The 19,628-nt window shown below is 31.2% G+C and overlaps 1 protein-coding gene across 1 annotated transcript; it reads left to right on the top strand.

The window, feature by feature from the left end:
* Window positions 1-31: 31 nt before the first annotated feature.
* Window positions 32-19,548, top strand: LOC140051980 (fizzy-related protein homolog). Its single transcript, XM_072097342.1, has 13 exons — window positions 32-171; window positions 1,095-1,180; window positions 1,596-1,648; window positions 1,761-1,879; window positions 2,520-2,730; window positions 5,462-5,645; window positions 5,920-5,985; window positions 8,829-8,931; window positions 9,036-9,220; window positions 13,231-13,464; window positions 15,704-15,808; window positions 16,464-16,556; window positions 18,149-19,548. Exons 2-13 carry the CDS (start codon window positions 1,106-1,108, stop codon window positions 18,188-18,190), a joined length of 1,470 nt encoding a protein of 489 aa, XP_071953443.1. The 5' UTR covers window positions 32-171; window positions 1,095-1,105; the 3' UTR covers window positions 18,191-19,548.
* Window positions 19,549-19,628: the final 80 nt, after the last annotated feature.

Below are 19,628 nucleotides of genomic sequence, written 5' to 3'. Positions count from 1 at the left end.
ATATCCCACAATTCCTAGCACCATAGAAAATGAAAACAACAACGGGATTTTAAATGCGCCTGATATTTTTCAGGCTTACTTGTTTTACATTATTTGCTATAAAATACTAGTTTTAATTAATGAAATATAGATAGAGTCGAACCTTAATATACTAAAAATCAACCAATTAAGGTAATATAATTAGATATATGTGTTTTTATGAAATTATTACAAGCTTAGCTAGGCCTGTCCTCGCTAACAAAAAGCTTCGGAAGTTCGGTGTCGAAGCTTGTTTGGTTGCGGCCAGTGAAAACAAAAGATGCTTCGCCCAAGGTCGAGGTCAATTACCGAGGTTTAGTTTAGTGCCGGTATTTTTGTTCGTCCATCTACTTTAACTTTTTTTCTTTAAAAATTTACGGATCAACTAACTATACTAAAAACTATATTTATATAATAAGTCTATAAAAGGCTAGGCTACATAGAGAGTACATCATCAGTCAGGAACCTGACTCTGATGGAATGCCACTCCGATTCCAGAGCTCTTTCTTCCTTAACACAGTTAGAGACTGGAATGCTCTCCCGTTCTCTAGAACTTCGATCACAATCACTAAAACCTAATTAGTAAATCACTAAACCAAACTAATCTATGATTAGCTCTCCCCTCCTCAACCTCTACTCACACATTGAGTGATACTCCAGTTGGAGTTTATCAATTATTCAATCAAGATCAAGAACATTACATCAATACAAGTTAATAAATTAGTCTAGCTAGTAGGCCTACTATACAGAATAGTAGCTAGCTATAGTAGGCCTACTATACAGAATAGTAGCTAGATATAGTGTGTAGATAGGCCTCACTCACGGTCGAACTATTAAATCTACGCTAAACGAGTTGAAATCACTTAAAACATTTACTATGGAAAAATTATTTAAAAACTACTGAAATTTTGTATTTTTAACAGAATTTAAAATTAACATTGTTGGCTCTATTTAGCAGTTAGTAGCATTATTATTAATTAAATTGAACATCCTGCTTAATACTATTCCATTGTTCCAATAAGTGTTACTTTCTGAGAACAATATACAGTAAAACTAACTTTAAGATTTGTTTACAGACTAACCAAATATGGACCATGACTATGAGAATCGGTTGTTGAGACAGCGGAATGGACTGAGCACGATTGGAACTCCAAACAAAGTGGTCAGTTTGTACTAATTAAAACTTAATTAAAAAGCTACCATATATTAAATTTTTGTTATGTAAAATACAAAACAAAACTGGTAATTGAACAAGATAACAAAATTCCGCCCATGTGGTTATCTGCCCTTACAGCTTTTCTAAAAAACAAATTTGCATGATTTGATTCATTTGGAAAATAACTCTTAAGCTCTGTTTACACTATCAAACTTTATGGGACAACAAAATGTGATGTGCCTGTCATATCACTACAATATTTGGGCACATCACACTTTTTTGTCAAACTGATACTGTAGTGTAGACAGAGCTTTATCTTTAAATCAAACCCACAATGTGAAGGTAACACCAACATAACCTCAAATTGGTTCTTGTCTTGCCGGTCACACTTGAATAATATTTTGTTTTCCTTTCTTTTTAGCCACTATCACCCGGGAAAGCAGCATCACCTACAAAAGACAGATATGGAGACCGGTTAGTTTGATTGTATTTAACAAACAAATTTGGGGGCCTACTGTAATAATGCATAGTTTATTTTTATAAATCACTGTGTACAATAATATTTAACTATTATATTTTGTTATAGATTTATTCCAAGTAGAGCAGCAACAAATTGGCACGTAGGGTTCAATACAATTGAAGATAAAAACAAGAATTCCAGTTCAATGAAAAGACCAAGGGATAACAATGTAGAATCTGGCAAAGGTACATTATGTGGGTGCTGTAGGCATTCATTCATTAAATGACGACGTACTGTATGAGTTATATTGTAAACAAGACAGGTGTCTTTATTGGCATAGTTGACTGTATTATTATTTTTTTTTTTTTTTTACCATATTAAATGAGGGTGATCCATCCAGCTATTGCTGATCATTAGGGACCCTCAGAGGTTCACAAGACAAACATATACACAAGATGCTCTACATAAACAAAGTCTTATTACAAGTCTTTGGGAGTGGAGTGATTTGGTCCTTAGAAAAAATCCTGACGGGACTTGAACCCAGGACCCTTAGAGTGGTAGCCAAGCATCATAACCACCAAGCCACAACTCCACTCCTAAATGATGTATAAATGACATATTCTATGTGATTATTTTCATGTAGAAGATGTTTAGTTTAAAATTCCCCAATAATTTCTTTATAATGGTTTTTGAGGCATGAGTATAAATATGAAATTGCTTAAAACTATTAATTTTATTATTAATTATATAATTTAACATAATACAAATGTTTTCAGTTGATACAACAATTACCAACTACCTACTGTATGGGCTAAATGTTTGACTTAGTTGATAACAAAGTAATACTATAATAATAATAAACATTGTACCTTTGTATTTTGCTAGATACATTAGCTTACCATTGTCTGTTAAAGAATGAACTGTTAGGATCTGGTATTGATACAATAAAAGACCCACAATCAGAAGACCGTCGTATGGTAACACCACAGAAGGTGCCTAAGAACCTGTTTCATTACCAAGTACATGCTTATAGGCCTTCAAGTACACAAAATGCAGACTCATCACCGTACTCAATCTCACCTGTTGGTAGTAAAAGGTATGAATTACATGTATGCGTGCCTTGTGGTACAAAAAACTCATCACTAGTGTACTCAATCAGGGTTAACCCGGTGTAATAGTTCACACACAGCCACTGTTGCCTTCTTGTACACAAAACTCATCACTACTGTACTCAATCGGGGTTAACCCGGTGTAATAGTTCACACACAGCCACTGTTGCCTTCTTGTACACAAAACTCATCACTAGTGTACTCAATCGGGGTTAACCCGGTGTAATAGTTCACACACAGTCACTCTTTGCCTTCTTGTACACAAAACTCATCACTACTGTACTCAATCGGTGTTGACCTCTTTGACTTAAGAGGCAACCCAGTATAAAGAATAAATAATATAATAATGTTACTAGTAAAACTAGAACTCCCTGTGGCTCACTACGGTACAAGAATAGTGTACACACAATGCTGATTTTTCTAAACAGTCTGAACAATGAATGTACTATGTACTGTAATACAAACATAAGTAGGTTGGCGTCTTAATTCCTGAGAAAGCACCATGGTTTGTCACGGTCAAAAACTTTTAAATTAAATTTATTTTAGTCCGTCATTCTTATTGAAAAAATCGCTCATTTGGTAATTAATTAAAAATTATATAATAAATTGAACGGCGCCATCTTCCAATTATTTATAATTAGAAATGATTAAATAAATAGTTAATACAAATTCTATGAAAAAGTCTCAATCAATAAATTACTGTTGCGTACTTGTCGGCCATGTGAAGTGAGCTGTTTACTAATTGTTCACTTGTGTACTGTATACAATTAACACCTGAACACTATTTCACTGGAGGATTACAATCGAAAACCAGCTTTTTATTATTCAATACATAAGTTGTATTTCAATCTTCAATTACAACATTTACAGTAATACTGTTTGGGTTCAAGGATGTGTTCAGGTATTCACAGTGTTGTGTAACATGCACTAGGCTACGCTTTGTGCATGTTGCAACATTATAAATACCCTCAAGTACGCCGCATCTCCACTAACGCACTCTGACTTATGCATTATTTGTGTACTATTATCCACAGGGAATGTTAATAAAATATTTGTTTATTATAGACCGCTGTAAGTCCACAACTCTCATTAGGTTTAAATACATTTACTACAGTGGATCTGATTGACTTAACATTTGATCAGCCTTGACTGTCACTCTCTAATTGTTTTCAAATATTTGTTCTATTTAGTAATTTTGTTGTATTGTATTAGTATGATATTACAGTATACAGTAGTATAAAGAGTTTGTTTGTATTAGTGTGATATTACTGTATACAGTAGTATAAAGAGTTTGTTTGTATTTGTGTGATATTACAGTATACAGTAGTATAAAGAGTTTGTTTGTATTTGTGTGATATTACAGTATACAGTAGTATAAAGAGTTTGTGTGTATTTGTGTGATATTACAGTATACAGTAGTATAAAGAGTTTGTTTGTATTAGTGTGATATTACTGTATACAGTAGTATAAAGAGTTTGTTTGTATTAGTGTGATATTACTGTATACAGTAGTATAAAGAGTTTGTTTGTATTTGTATGATATTACAGTATACAGTAGTATAAAGAGTTTGTTTGTATTTGTGTGATATTACAGTATACAGTAGTATAAAGAGTTTGTTTGTATTTGTATGATATTACAGTATACAGTAGTATAAAGAGTTTGTGTGTATTTGTATGATATTACAGTATACAGTAGTATAAAGAGTTTGTTTGTATTTGTGTGATATTACAGTATACAGTAGTATAAAGAGTTTTTTTGTATTTGTATGATATTACAGTATACAGTAGTATAAAGAGTTTGTTTGTATTAGTGTGATATTACAGTATACAGTAGTATAAAGAGTTTGTTTGTATTTGTGTGATATTACAGTATACAGTAGTATAAAGAGTTTATTTGTATTTGTATGATATTACAGTATACAGTAGTATAAAGAGTTTGTTTGTATTTGTGTGATATTACAGTATACAGTAGTATAAAGAGTTTGTTTGTATTTGTTCCAACAAACAGCGCATTACAAAGTGATCTTAATTTACAGAACTTAGACTTACTGTAGACCATCAATTAACTGCAGTTTAAATTGAAAAAATGAGTGCAGTTTTTCTGGTGGTGATTTGTCTTTTTTTTGGTTCTTTTTTGTGACAACCCATTTTCAGTTCTAAAAAACTACTGGTTCCGTTATTTTATTTGAATTATAATAACCAATCGAAGATGAATTATAAGGTGATGGCAGCTAATAAGAGAATTTCAAGGATATTTATTTTTTTTTTTAAATATTTGTTTGATCAAATATTTAATAAACAAATTTCCCTGTTGGAATTTTATGATGCTCATCATATTAATCGATAAAATTCTTTGATGTTCTAGAAGCAAGATTAAAAGAGACCCTTGGGGTGGCTATAATATTGAAAGAGACTCTAGGGTGGGTCACAAAATTTAAACATTATTATGTGTGAATATTTAGTGCAATTGGCTAAATTGAAATGTGAGTCATAATTGAGATATTATGAATACAGGGTGCTGCAGTTTACAAAATATATTTTACTAATGTAATTGTAAGTAAGAGAAAATTGAATACAAAATAATGAGTAACTGCCACATAAAAAATCTACACAGTTCATGTAAAGTGTATTATTATTTAAACTGTATCTTTGTTTCGTCAATATAATTACTATCATTGTGTTTTTATTTAATTTTAATAATCACTATTTTATTTTTCAGTCAAAAGCTACTGAGATCTCCAAGAAAACCAATTAGAAAAATTTCAAAAATACCGTTTAAAGTGTTAGATGCACCTGAACTGCAAGATGATTTTTACTTAAATTTGGTAGATTGGTCCTCCACAAATATTTTAAGCGTTGGTCTTGGTACATGTGTATACTTATGGAGTGCTTGTACCAGTCAGGTAAGTGAATTCAATCATTTTATGTGTTAAGCTACTTTCATATCACGCCCAGATTCGGCCCTGGCGCTGAGAAAAATATCTCAAGCGTTGAATTCGGTTATCTGTTGTCATGCCCACTGCTGCTGATTTCCAAAAACAAATGGCTTCGTGATCCATTGCTACGAATTCAGAGCCCGAATCAGGTACAGATTCGGGCGCGATGTGAAAGCACCTTTAGTCTTCTTAGTACTTCATGTGTTGTACAGTAAAAAGTAAATGATATTAATATTTTCAGGTAACTAAATTATGTGATTTATCAGTGGATGGTGACACAGTTACTTCAGTTTCATGGAATGAAAGGGTGAGCTTTATTTAGTCACTTACTAACAATTACTGTAATACTTCAGTGAATACCTTTTATAGGACATTTTATGATACAATTCCTATCAGTGATGTTCACTACTTCTGATAACTGCAGTGACATTGTATAGCACCCTCTATTAATGTTGAGAAGGTTTAAGAAAGAAACATACTTTACATTGTATTGTGTCTATTATAGAAATGTTATAACCAAATCTAGGATTTAATTATATCTTGACCTGTGACCTTCTACCTGCTCATATTTATTCCTGCGTATCCATGCTCTTTGCACATTCAACTCCCTACACATGTATTTGTTTCATTCTATATGAATCATAAATTTAAACCCTCTGATATTTAAGGAGTATATTTAATTGTGCTGCCAGGCTGAGGTGGCCCCCTTATTCTTCTGCCCATTATTTAAGGCCTCCCGCCCAGACGAATGTCAACATAGCACCCTTACAGGAAACACCTGTACTTGTACAGTAGGTACATGGCAGTACTGGTTTTTACAACCTATCCACAGGTTTTAGACACACCCTTTATAGTGTACTGTATACTGTTTAATATTTATTTTTAATCTAGATTACAGTATATACTTCTAAATGTGCACCATATGTATGCAAAACTGATTAGTACATTTGTGTGTTCTGTATGTCAACAATTAAGTAATGATTTAAAATTGATCATGTTGAAATGTACGTGTATGTTTAGAAGTTATATTTACATCTTTAAAGTGGTTCAAAATCGACTTTATTGAAGATTTCTGTCCAAGAATTGGCCTGTATATTGATCTTTACTCATGAATATTCATACATTCCTAATCGCTAGAAGCGTAATCGATTCAGGTGTTTTAAATTTCTGAGATTAATACGATCATCAATGGTTTTCACAATATTTTTATACACTTATTGTTTGTATTGGTGAAAATAATTTGTAAAACCATTTACAATTATTTGTTTTCGCTATTTTCCATAAAAGCTTCACTTGGTATTTGTGTAAAGATAATTCCTTCTTCATCTTCAATTTCATCTTTAACTCAATTTCTGAGTGTTTATTTAAGGTATTACTTCTGTATAAATAAAACTGTATTAGATTTCATAAATCCTTCTATTTATAACATTTACTACTACTAGAATAAAAATCTAATATAGATATTTACGCTTGACGTTACTATCTTATGATGCTGACTTGCAATATCATCTTTATTCTATCAAATCCAAATTCATTCATTCCTCTTCTCATACACACATGTAGTAAGCAAAAAGGGGTAAAAAATGTCAACATGCTATTTTTAATTTATTTATTAAAAAAAATATTTTTACAGGATAAAAGCCTATAGGTATACTGTAGATATTGCACCTGTATGGTCCTTTTTTTTTTACTTCACTGCTAATCCGACATGAACTGAATGAGACAATACACAACGGGAAAACATGGGAATAAATTAAAAAGGTTAAAATTAATCCGTTTTATAGAAAGAACAAACAATGAAATTTAATTATTTTGGTGACATGATGTTAGTTTTTAAAATTCGAAAAAATCGAAATCATTATTTAAACAATTAAAGGGCTAAATTAATACAGTTGGAACAACACTGTTCAGTCAATACTTCCCTTAAACCGACATAAAGGTACAAACTAGAGTTCAAAAAATCCTTTAATAGGACCTCTATGCTATAACATTTGAATCATAGATATTTTAAAGATATGTAAATCGTTTCCAAGCTGGGGACCACAAAAGGAATTTCTAAATTGTTGCTTTTTGCAGACTATTTTACACTCTGGTTATTTTGCCTATCAATTACTTGCAACAACATGTAGAGTAATAACTAGGCCATTTAATTTTGCTCAGTATTTAAACAAGCCAGCTTACTACTTTCTTGTCTGACCTTTTAACCTCCTTTATATTGCAATGCTTGCCAAGTAATTAACATTTTTAGCTAAAATTCTTTATTCAATTTTCATGCAAAATTTGTGCTGCTTCAGATTAATTATCAATAATAATAATAAATTCTAAATATAAAATAAACTGCATTGATTTATTGTTATTTCACCATATTTTAAGGTGATCCTACCAGCGATGATTCAATGGGGCCTTCAACAAAAAACTGATGATTTTAATTCAAAACTGTCTATGATGTACCGTAATTATTGCAATCAAATTCAAATATACATTTGGTTTTAATTCCAAATAAATCTAATAAAATTGATAGAAGAAATCAAGAAAGAAGGATTTATGAAATATGATATTGTTTTATTGTACAAAACTAATACCTTACAAAATAAACACTCAGAAATTGAGTTAAAGATGAAATTGAAGATGAAGAAGGAATATTTATTTAAATATAATATCTGGTTAATAAAAGGGATTATATTTACATAAAAAATATGAGTGAACTTTTATATAATTAGAGAATAAAAAAAACAATCAATATACTTTTAAAGTAAGTTGTCGCTCTAAAACAACAATCAATATACTTTTAAAGTAAGTTGTCGCTCTAAAACAACAATCAATATACTTTTAAAGTAAGTTGTCGCTCTAAAACTTGTCAGGATCTTTGTGGTGGTTTGTAACGGAGGAATTGAGATGGATTCTTTGAGGAACTACTGTTGGCCAATTTGGTTTCAATTAGTCAACATGAGTTTATGTTTACACAAACATTTTAACAGCCACAATATGATTATAACATAATAAATCACTACAAAATAAATAGAAAGCCAAGAGTACAAGAAATCAGAGAGTGTCAAGAATATGAAATCACACACTATGATGGGTTTTGAGCAATATACAGTTTTACATCATGCTTGATCTTTAATTCATTATTCATACTGTAATTTAAAGGGTAATCTAGTAGCAGTTGGAACCAATAAAGGCTTTGTTCAAGTATGGGATGCAGGGGCACAGAAGAAAATGAATGTTTTAGAAGGTCATTCAGCAAGAGTTGGTAAGAGAATTAATATTTTATTAAGGGGAAAATAAATGTTTTACTATAAAAGTTTACGGAGTACCCTTCTACAATTTATTTAATTATTCTGGGTTTTTTTTCAGGAGCGTTAGCTTGGAACAGCGATATGCTATCATCTGGAAGCAGGGATCGCGTCATTCTTCAACGAGATTTACGTAATTCAAACGTTATGGGCGACAGACGACTTACAGGTCACCGTCAAGAAGTCTGCGGACTTAAATGGTCACCTGACCATCAGCATTTAGCCTCAGGAGGAAATGATAATAGGGTGGGTATCAATTGATAATAATTGTTTCTTAAGCCCAGTTTACACTATCTAACTAGTTTGACAAAAAATGTGATGTGCCCAAATATGGTAGTGATATGCTTAAATATAGTAGTTATAATGACATCATCATGTCCATATACAGTATGGGCACATCAGATTTTTTTGTCACATAAAGTATAGACAAGGTTTAGTTCACGATCAAACCTAGAATATAAAATTATAAAAAGCATGTAATTGAGGACAACTCTATTATCACATCTTGGAATACAATGTTCCCTATTCTTGAGAGTATTTTTATCGTAATTAAATGTGGTTTTTATTACCTTGGTGATTTAATTCGAGGCCAAATGCTCCAAATAAATAGAGCATTTGAGAGTAAAAAAATAAGCGAATATTGAAACAAGAACTGTAGTTGTAATTAGATTGGAGATATCTGAATAGGCTTAAAGATAAACTCACATTTGCGCCATGACTGTCTTTACAGTAGTTCAAAATGTTTGTTGCTACAATATGTAGGTTTACTACTGAAAATAGTACCATTAGAACAAGAAAACACCCTCTCAAATTGCTATTACTTGAATTACGTGAGATTTTAAACAAGAACAAATTATTTTAAAGCTCTAATAAAAATAGTATCTTAATAATAATATAATTAATAATAAGTTCTTTATGTGAAACCTCTAAACACTGTACATACTGAGAGGGGGGGAAAAGCTAAACCCCAAAACCAAAATACTGTATTGATCGGTCTAAATTTAACCCTGTTCAGCAGCATCAGTTATGTCTCCGTCATCTTGGACTCAGGCGCCTCTAACCCTAAGAAAAACTCAGTATGCATTAGTGAACAGCACCAGTTATGTCTCGGTCATCTTGGACTCCGGCGGCTCTAACCCTAGGAAAAACTCAGTATGCATTAGTGAACAGCACCAGTAATGTCTTGGTCATCTTGGACTCAGGCGCCTCTAACCCTAGGAAAAACTCAGTATGCATTAGTGAACAGATGCAGCATCAGTTATGTCTCCGTCATCTTGGACTCAGGCGCCTCTAACCCTAAGAAAAACTCAGTATGCATTAGTGAACAGCACCAGTTATGTCTCGGTCATCTTGGACTCAGGCGCCTCCTACCCTAGGAAAAACTCAGTATGCATTAGTGAACAGCACCAGTAATGTCTTGGTCATCTTGGACTCCGGCACCTCCTACCCTAGGAAAAACTCAGTATGCATTAGTGAACAGCACCAGTAATGTCTCGGTCATCTTGGACTCCGGCGCCTCCTACCCTAGGAAAAACTCAGTATGCATTAGTGAACAGCACCAGTTATGTCTCGGTCATCTTGGACTCCGGCGCCTCTCCTACCCTAGGGAAAAACTCAGTATGCATTAGTGAACAGCACCAGTTATGTCTCGGTCATCTTGGACTCCGGCGCCTCCTATCCTAGGAAAAGCTCAGTATGCATTAATGAACAGCACCAGTTATGTCTCGGTCATCTTGGACTCCGGCGCCTCCTATCCTAGGAAAAACTCAGTATGCATTAATGAACAGCACCAGTTATGTCTCGGTCATCTTGGACTCCGGCGCCTCCTATCCTAGGAAAAACTCAGTATGCATTAGTGAACAGCACCAGTAATGTCTTGGTCATCTTCGACTCCGGCGCCTCTAACCCTAGGAAAAACTCAGTATGCATTAGTGAACAGCACCAGTTATGTCTTGGTCATCTTCGACTCCGGCGCCTCTAACCCTAGGAAAAACTCAGTATGCATTAATGAACAGCACCAGTTATGTCTCGGTCATCTTGGACTCCGGCGCCTCCTATCCTAGGAAAAACTCAGTATGCATTAGTGAACAGCACCAGTAATGTCTTGGTCATCTTCGACTCCGGCGCCTCTAACCCTAGGAAAAACTCAGTATGCATTAGTGAACAGCACCAGTTATGTCTCGGTCATCTTGGACTCCGGCGCCTCCTACCCTAGGAAAAACTCAGTATGCATTAGTGAACAGATGCGTTTTAAGCACGCTCTTAAAACGTGACACCGACTGTACATCCTTTATGGCTCCAGAGGGCAACATTTTTGTATCGTACTAATTTTTAAAATAGAATGTATAGATTACACAAGTTGAATTGCTTTCATTTTCATTATTATTATTATGCATAGAATAATAGGGACAATTACAGTAACAACAACGGTGTTGTTGCTTCTTTCAACTTAATAACAATTTGTCCCAAAAGAAAACATAATTTGTAATCAAATTCTAATTTACAGAAAATGATAGTTGTTTCTATCGGGAATTAATTCAATTTGTAGAAAAATCAATTGTAGAGAAAAGATGTTGCTTTATTCACTGTTTTCAACATTTTATTCTGTGTCCTGTGGTGAGTTTATTGTATTACACTAGTATGATAATGATGAGCCCTGTAAAAGTTATTGGATCATCTAGTCCAGAAAGATTGCAAAGTAAAGGATTGATTGATTGAATATTTTCAGAATAAAAAAGGAAAGAAGTCATACTAAAATAGGATGTTTATGTTTTATTGGTTAAGGTCATACAATCTGTTAAGAGTCATATAACAACTGGTTACTATTTTTTCTGAATTTTAAAATTAAGTATGTCACATTAGAATGTTTTTTTATTGTTTTGTTGATAATTTAATGAGAGGATAAAGGTTACCAACTAATGTCTTCTTTTCAATTTACAATAATAGGTTTGGTTTTAACTTTATTTCAGGTAATTTTATGAGATAATGTTTGAGCATTTACTACTAGTAATAACTTTAAATTTACTTAAATCAGAGATATGTGTGTTTGCATAAATCTCCAGAGTAACCTGATTAATTTGACCAAGCGAACAGTACATTGACATTCTAAATATAACGGTTAAATTTAAATTGTACAATGTTTGAATAATGTTTATACAATGAAGCTGTTCTTTAATTTAAACCCAACAAAAGTAATTTAAAAAAATGTTAAATCACATTTCTTTTCAACCAACTAACTACAAGTCAATCACAGTCTTTTTAAATAACTTATTTTATATGTTTATTTTATACGTTTATATTTTTTATTTTAGATTATAAAATGATCCCAATGGAAATCTTTTATAAATGTATTTATTTGTAATGTTTGTAATTTATGTTATTTATTTTTTTAAATGAGGGTAATCCATCCAGAAATTGCTGATCATTAGCGACCCTCAGAGGTTCACAAAACAAAGATATAGATGCAAGATGCTATACATAAACAATATCTTATTACAAGTCTTTTGGAGTGGAGTTGTAATTTTGTCCTTAGAAAAAATCCTTGAACCCAGGACCCTTGTGGTAGTAGCCATGCATCATAACCACCAAACCTCAACTCCACTTCTTTGTATGTATTTTTTATGATGATTTTCCTAATAGATTCAAATCAAACAAGGCACAGAGTAGACAATAACAGCTGCCTGCCCACTTACATCTGCATCTTGTTGAATACATTTATTCTTCCGATATTAATGATGGTTTATTTCAAACTTTGATAAACTTAATATTATCATTTCATGTATCAAATATTGATATACGTATGAAATAATATCAAAATACATAATTCTATCTCAACATATAATCTTCTCTTATATTATTAGAATCAAATTTAAGAAAGTAAGCAGTAAATAATATCAAGTTAGTTTAGTAAAGCTTTTATTTGATTGTATTCGCAGATGCTGCAATATCATTTAAAGTCATGCAAGACTGATGATAGCGTTGGACACTCAGAGTCATCAACTGTTACTTATTACAACCTACTGTACTTGCTTTTAACTCATTCTCTCAATACTAATTTAACTTTTTTTTCATTATTCAATTTCCAAAATGCATTTTGAATATTAAGGAAGAATATTTTGGACTTAAAGGAATAGAAATTCTTGCTTTTATGATTCTCAAAGTTTTTTGAAAGTGTTTAATTATTAGTTCAATGGTTTTTTTTTAAAGTAATAATTAATTTGCTACATTTTTATTTAATTTACTTGTAATTCTTATAGTTATTTGTATGGAACAACTCAAGTTTAACACCAGTGCAGCAATATACAGACCACATAGCAGCAGTGAAAGCTATAGCGTGGTCCCCTCACCAACATGGTTTGTTAGCGTCAGGAGGGGGTACCGCTGACCGTTGTATCAGGTTCTGGAATACTTTAACAGGCCAACCACTACAGACAGTAGATACAGGCTCACAAGTTTGCAATCTTTCCTGGTCTAAACATGATAATGAATTGGTACGTACCACTTTGTTTGTTATTTATTTTTGTATTTTTACTTTTTATTGAATACAGATCTTTTGAAATACCAATTACCAGTGTAAGAATATATATTTATTGTAGCTGTTTCCAAATGCCAGGACCACCTTGTGTTAAGTTCCAGCTCTTTTCAATATAGAACTAACACATTTGGTTTATATTTTTGTTTTTACTAAAAGTTGGCTGGTAAAATGCTTGATTGCTAACCCTATATTTTTCTCATAGCCAAAATGATTTTGCGACATACAGTTTACTTCATAACGAGATGTTATGTAATTTAATATTAATTCATTATTGTACAGTGAACTTTCCCAAAAGCAGATTGTACAGAAAATGAGAAGCTCCTTCTTCTCCTGTCTATCATGGCCACATTCCTAAATACAGTTGTAACATATGCTATTATTCTTAACCTACAGTACCTTTAAAATACAGTAATTCCTATCATACAGTTGTAACATGTGACAGTGTTTAAAATTCCCCCAGATACTCTACAAACTAACTTGTACAGTATGGAAAAAATCAGTTGCCCATAATTTTTTTTAGTCCGTTTGTAAACTTTTTGTTGTCAGTTACCTATACAGTATCGCTCTCTCACACTAGAGTAATCAACATCTCATTTCGTCCTCCTCACATATTATAACAAATCTTGAAACATACACCTTGGAATTGTCTTACAATCATTAAAAACTCAATTGTTATTGTCAACTCAAATTGCTGAGTGTAAATGATCATTTTAACCTACAGTGCACAGAATTATGATAAGAAAGAAACTATAACAGCATTATAAACAACTTGTTTACTGTTATTAATGTTCATTGTACATGACCAATGATGATGATATGATCATTACGTCTGATAGTGAGTTGTTTTATCTTTATGTTTGGTTGAGTTTTCTTAATTTACCGTTGGCTTATCACATAAACGCTAGCTCTTGAGGAAATTAATTGGCTTTATTTAGCCATAAGAAAATGTATTATCGAACTTTGATACATTACTTACACATATAGTAAATTTGTAATTTAAATTATATTATACACATGTCATCATCATATCACTGATATTATTATAATCAATATTACCTCCACATTATCATCAGGTATATCATTATCAACATCATTATCAACATCAATGTTACAACACATTAAATATCATTAACAATAAATAAATGCCTGTTTTTTATCTGTGGTCAGTATCCAGTTTAAACATGACTTACTGATGGTGATTCAATTCAAACTCATTTGTTAACAGAGAAAGATGCCCACCTCATGGGAGAAAGTGATAACTATTATTCTAAATTAAATTGTCCGTCCGGATAAGGTTGAGTAAAGTTCACATCAAAAGTGTGAACAATTCTCTTAAATTTTGAAAGCTATTGAACCAGAAATTGATTATTAGAAAGGATCGTATTTGCCAGTGTTGTTTTTTGTTTTTGTTGTTTTTGAGGGAGGAAAAGGAGGCAGTATTGTCTAGACTTTCATCGTTTTTGTTTGATTTCACATATTGTACAAATGTGAATTTTATGTTTTCTTTATAAACTGATGTGTTAATGACGGTAACAGGCAAATTATATACTTTACAAACACTCTACAATATAAATCTTCAACAAATTATCAAATAAAATATCTGCTTTGCAATACTATCCATTTTATTCACAGTAAAACACATTGAAATGTTTTTTAATCTTTTGATGATTGAGATTTTACAATAGACGTGGGATGAAAGATTTAGTTTTGAAATATTATCTTTTTAATACCATTTGAAAATAACCTAACATATAGGCTTTCCATCTTACCTTTTTTTTTAACTTTCACAAATTTACCATTTTCTTTAGGTCACTAAATTTGTGGTACATATTTACATTGGCTGCTGTAATTATCCCGATAGTTATGATTCTTACATTACTAACAACTTTAGCAAATAAACTCTATAGGGAGTTTAAACATATTCTATGTTATAATTTTATATACCTTGTTTATACCTTTGTATGTTATATAATGGGCATGTATATTTTATATATGGAGTGATTTAATATAGTATTCTCACCAGTTTTTGGCATCAAAACAATGTTATATTTTTACAGGTATTAATCTATTGTACCTTGTCTCACCAGTTTTTGGCCTCAAATCAAATCAAATCAATGCCCATTCAACATTATGTTTACCTCAGTAAAAAATATAATAGAATATAGCGTATTAAAATGTACATTTTTTTGTTTCAGGTTAGCACACATGGTTACTCACAGAATCAGATATTAGTGTGGAAATACCCATCCTTGGTACAAGTAGCTAAACTTACTGGCCATTCATATCGTGTCTTGTATCTGGTAAGTAGATTTAAACGTGATATTTTGCATTATTTTTACTGGCCCAATGTGTCTCTAATGATTACAATACAAATGAGAATGTATATGAACTGATCAACATAGCCTCCAAAGACAGCAACCAACAAATGTATGTATGGTGCAGCAATAAAGTCAACTAAATCAGCTTGCCAATGTTACTGTCAAGAATCGTAGTTGAAAAGGTTAAGGAGATGCTTATTTCTATTTTTTGTAATTGAATCATCAGTATGTAATTAAGAAACATGAGCTTCAACAACTACAGCCTGACATTAATGTGATATCAATCTGAATGTTATTTATGTTATCACAACTTCACATCATCATGTTGTACATTTCAATGGATACACATGTTTGTTTGTCTGTGTTGAGTATGTATTATTAAATGTATTATTTATTTATTAAAATGTATTATTTCCTCCTCAATTCTATGTATTGTACCATATTTTTGTTGAATACAGTATGTTATCATTTTAATTTCACATCACATAATTTCTCAATTCACAAAAAAATAATTAACTTGAAAAAAAAAAACAATTTTGTAACATTTGAAATTCAGAACTATATTGATATATAGCTTTAACATCTTTAAAATCAATACTAAGTTATTTGATACATTTTTATTTATTAATTTATGCAGGCAATGTCTCCCGATGGTGAAGCCATAGTTACCGGGGCGGGGGACGAAACTTTACGCTTCTGGAACGTTTTTAGCAAATCTAGGTCAACTAAGGTAAGTTGAAGTTATTAATTCCTCCTTTTTATAGAATTCTTTCGTTTATGTTTTAGTTTTCTTAAATTCCCAAAGGGTTTAGAGAGTTTAATAATAATAACTCTTATTTGTAAATTTGCAAAAAAGAATAAAACGATATAATCATGTTTGCGATGTTTAAATTCAATTGAAAGAAGCAGTAACCATGTTTGCGGTGTTTAAATTTGATTGAAAGAAACAAGATAGCCGTGTATTGGATAAAGTAATAATAGTAATGTTGGCAATGTTTAAATTCAATTAGAACCAAACCTCTTATTGGTATTCAGAACAGGGCCAACTTGAATCCATTAAATCAAGATTTATAACAACGGAATATTGCAATACGTCAAAATAATATGTAAATAATATGAGAAATATTCGGACATTGAGTAGCAATTGCTGTAAATAAGATAAATGGCAGTAGTAGTAGACTTTATATAATGGTGAGATGACAGGAATTTTAAATATGAAGCAAAATATTATTATTACAATATCAATAAATAATGAATAACATTTTTATTCATAACACTGCCACTGTATACAACAGTATGTTTATTCATCGGTGGAACATTACTTCTATTTATTGTCATTTGCATATAAAATATACATAGAAATTATGTTTGCTTTGAGAAACAAAAACAGATAAATGAAAAACTAACTAACTAATATTCATTTTACTTACTTTAAGTAACATACATTGTATATTATAATAATATTTATTTTACTTACTTTAAGCAACATACATTGTATAATAATCATATATCATTTGTCTTTTATGAAATGCACTCTGTAATACTTCAATCTACATCATCATCAACCTTAATTTTCAAATGCTTGACTTTTTTTACCCAAATTTGATAACTAAAAACTTGTAACAAGGTGATGATGCATGTGCGCATAATGATTACAATGTTATTATGCACACGGCACTATTATGCACACGGCACTATTTAATAAAAGTAGGCATTACATTACACCTGATTCCCACTACTATTTTGAATCATTAATAATTGTTATAAAGAATAAACAAATGAAAGTCATTGCGATAGAAATAATTGCATTTAAATCACACTTAAAGCTCTGTCCAAACTATCATAATTTATTATTATTATTATTGTGACAATAAATGTGATGTGCCCATATATGGACATGATGAGGTCATAACACTACTATATTTGGGCATATCACTACCATATTTAGGTACATCACATTTTTTTGTCAAACTAGTTTGATAGTGTAAACAGAGCTTAATACATGATATAAACTACTACTATTTATTTTGGTATAATAATAATGGCTGAATTTGTTTGCTAATACATTAAAAAAGAAATAAACAAATTATACAGGTAATAAAACATTGAGAAGAGGGATTTAAAAATTGAAATGACTTGATCAAAGTTACAAAATTTATAAATTCTAATACAAATTTATCAAAATAACCGCATGAATAATACTAATTATACTGAAATCAAATTGTGTTTAATAGATCTGTATTTATTTAAATGTATTTTTGTGATTTACAAGTTTTATTCTTGCTTATTTTGAATACCAGAATGTTCTGTTTTTTTACTCAGGAATCAAAGTCTGTTTTGAACCTACTAAATCACATCAGGTAACTAATAGTAGGCAGGATGTATCAAATGAATACTAACTCATACTACAATGCTGTGTGAACAGACGTCTAGTCTACAAACTTTTTATTTCATAAGAATGCTCCAAACTCCTGCTACAATGCTGTGTGAACAGACGTCTAGTCTACAAACTTCTTATTTCATAAGAATGCTCCAAACTCCTGCTACAATGCTGTGTGAACAGACGTCTATTCTACAAAGTATTAAGACATAATTAATACAACTGGTGTATTGTTAAAAAACATTTCAGTATTATGAAACTCAACTCTTAAAACTGTTACACTTTTGCTTTCATTTAGTTTTGTATTCATTACTATAAAAACAATTACGTATGCAATTTGTAGAAAATAATCATGCTACATCAACTTATTGATTATATATGTACAAATGCTCTATTATGTTTGGTTCAGACTGCTAGACAATAATTTTTTGTAAGAAAGTCAAATATAAAATTCATAATATAAGCAGATAAAATTAGATTTAGTAAAGAAGGCCCGCCGAGTAAAGTATAACAACATTAGTTTCACTTCTAAACAAGGTTCAATTATGTGTTTAGTAAAAATCACTGTTTAATATGTATACTGCTGTCATGGCTCTTTTACTAAATAAAACATTATAAGCTGAACATACAGAAAATTGTATTATTTTTAACAGAATTTATTTCATTAATTTAGTTTTTGAATTTGTTTTAATATGTATTAGAAGTTAATTTTGTATAATTTATTTCAAAAACATTATAAGTAAAAATACTGGTATCTGGTTGTTTTTGTTTTTATTTTAAATAGTAAGATTTTTGTCTTTTATTCGTACCGTAATGCCTCTGTTGCAAGAACTCTGTAGAGATAGAGATGCAGTACAACATGTGTAATACAATATTTTTCTTTTCAGTAACAGAATGCATATATTAGATCTGTGTGAACTGTTACTATTAATAGTTACTCTAAAATGATTATTATTTAAAAGCACAACATTGAATGAATTTCTATTAGAAAAAGTAAAAAGTGAAATTGTAAAGGAGCCTATGGCATTGGTTTGATTTGTGTTATCTAAATTTTAACAATAAGTAAATAAGCTACGAGAATTAGTATGAGAATCAGCGTTTGATGTCAAAACCTTAATGCAGAAATACTTAATGTCTTAACATCATAATTGTAGAGCCTCGGGCATGTGAACATATGACCACTTAATGTAACCCCCCTGGTGCTTACTAATAACACATACATAATTAACACCTATATCAATTTTTCTCAAGAAGAACTTTTGCTTGTAAAAAGACATTGCTCATTCAATATTGATTACGATATTGGTGGCGTAGGGTGGTGACCACAAATTGGTGATCGTAACAGCAGCAACAACAAATCCCCATAAAGTAATCTTTCAGAGGCATTACAGTACAGTATTACTTTGTACTTACACTATTCAA

The sequence above is a fragment of the Antedon mediterranea genome, chromosome 6 (assembly GCF_964355755.1).
Source record: "Antedon mediterranea chromosome 6, ecAntMedi1.1, whole genome shotgun sequence".
Classification (NCBI taxonomy): domain Eukaryota; kingdom Metazoa; phylum Echinodermata; class Crinoidea; order Comatulida; family Antedonidae; genus Antedon; species Antedon mediterranea.
This window is presented reverse-complemented; position numbering and strand designations above follow the sequence as displayed.

Bases quoted from the DNA above. Each gene is read 5' to 3' on its own strand.
- LOC140051980 (XM_072097342.1), top strand. From the start codon at position 1,106: ATGGACCATGACTATGAGAATCGGTTGTTGAGACAGCGGAATGGACTG. The intron at 9,221-13,230 runs GTGGGTATCAAT...TAATTCTTATAG, and splicing joins CAGGAGGAAATGATAATAGG to TTATTTGTATGGAACAACTC. The intron at 15,809-16,463 runs GTAAGTAGATTT...TAATTTATGCAG, and splicing joins CATATCGTGTCTTGTATCTG to GCAATGTCTCCCGATGGTGA.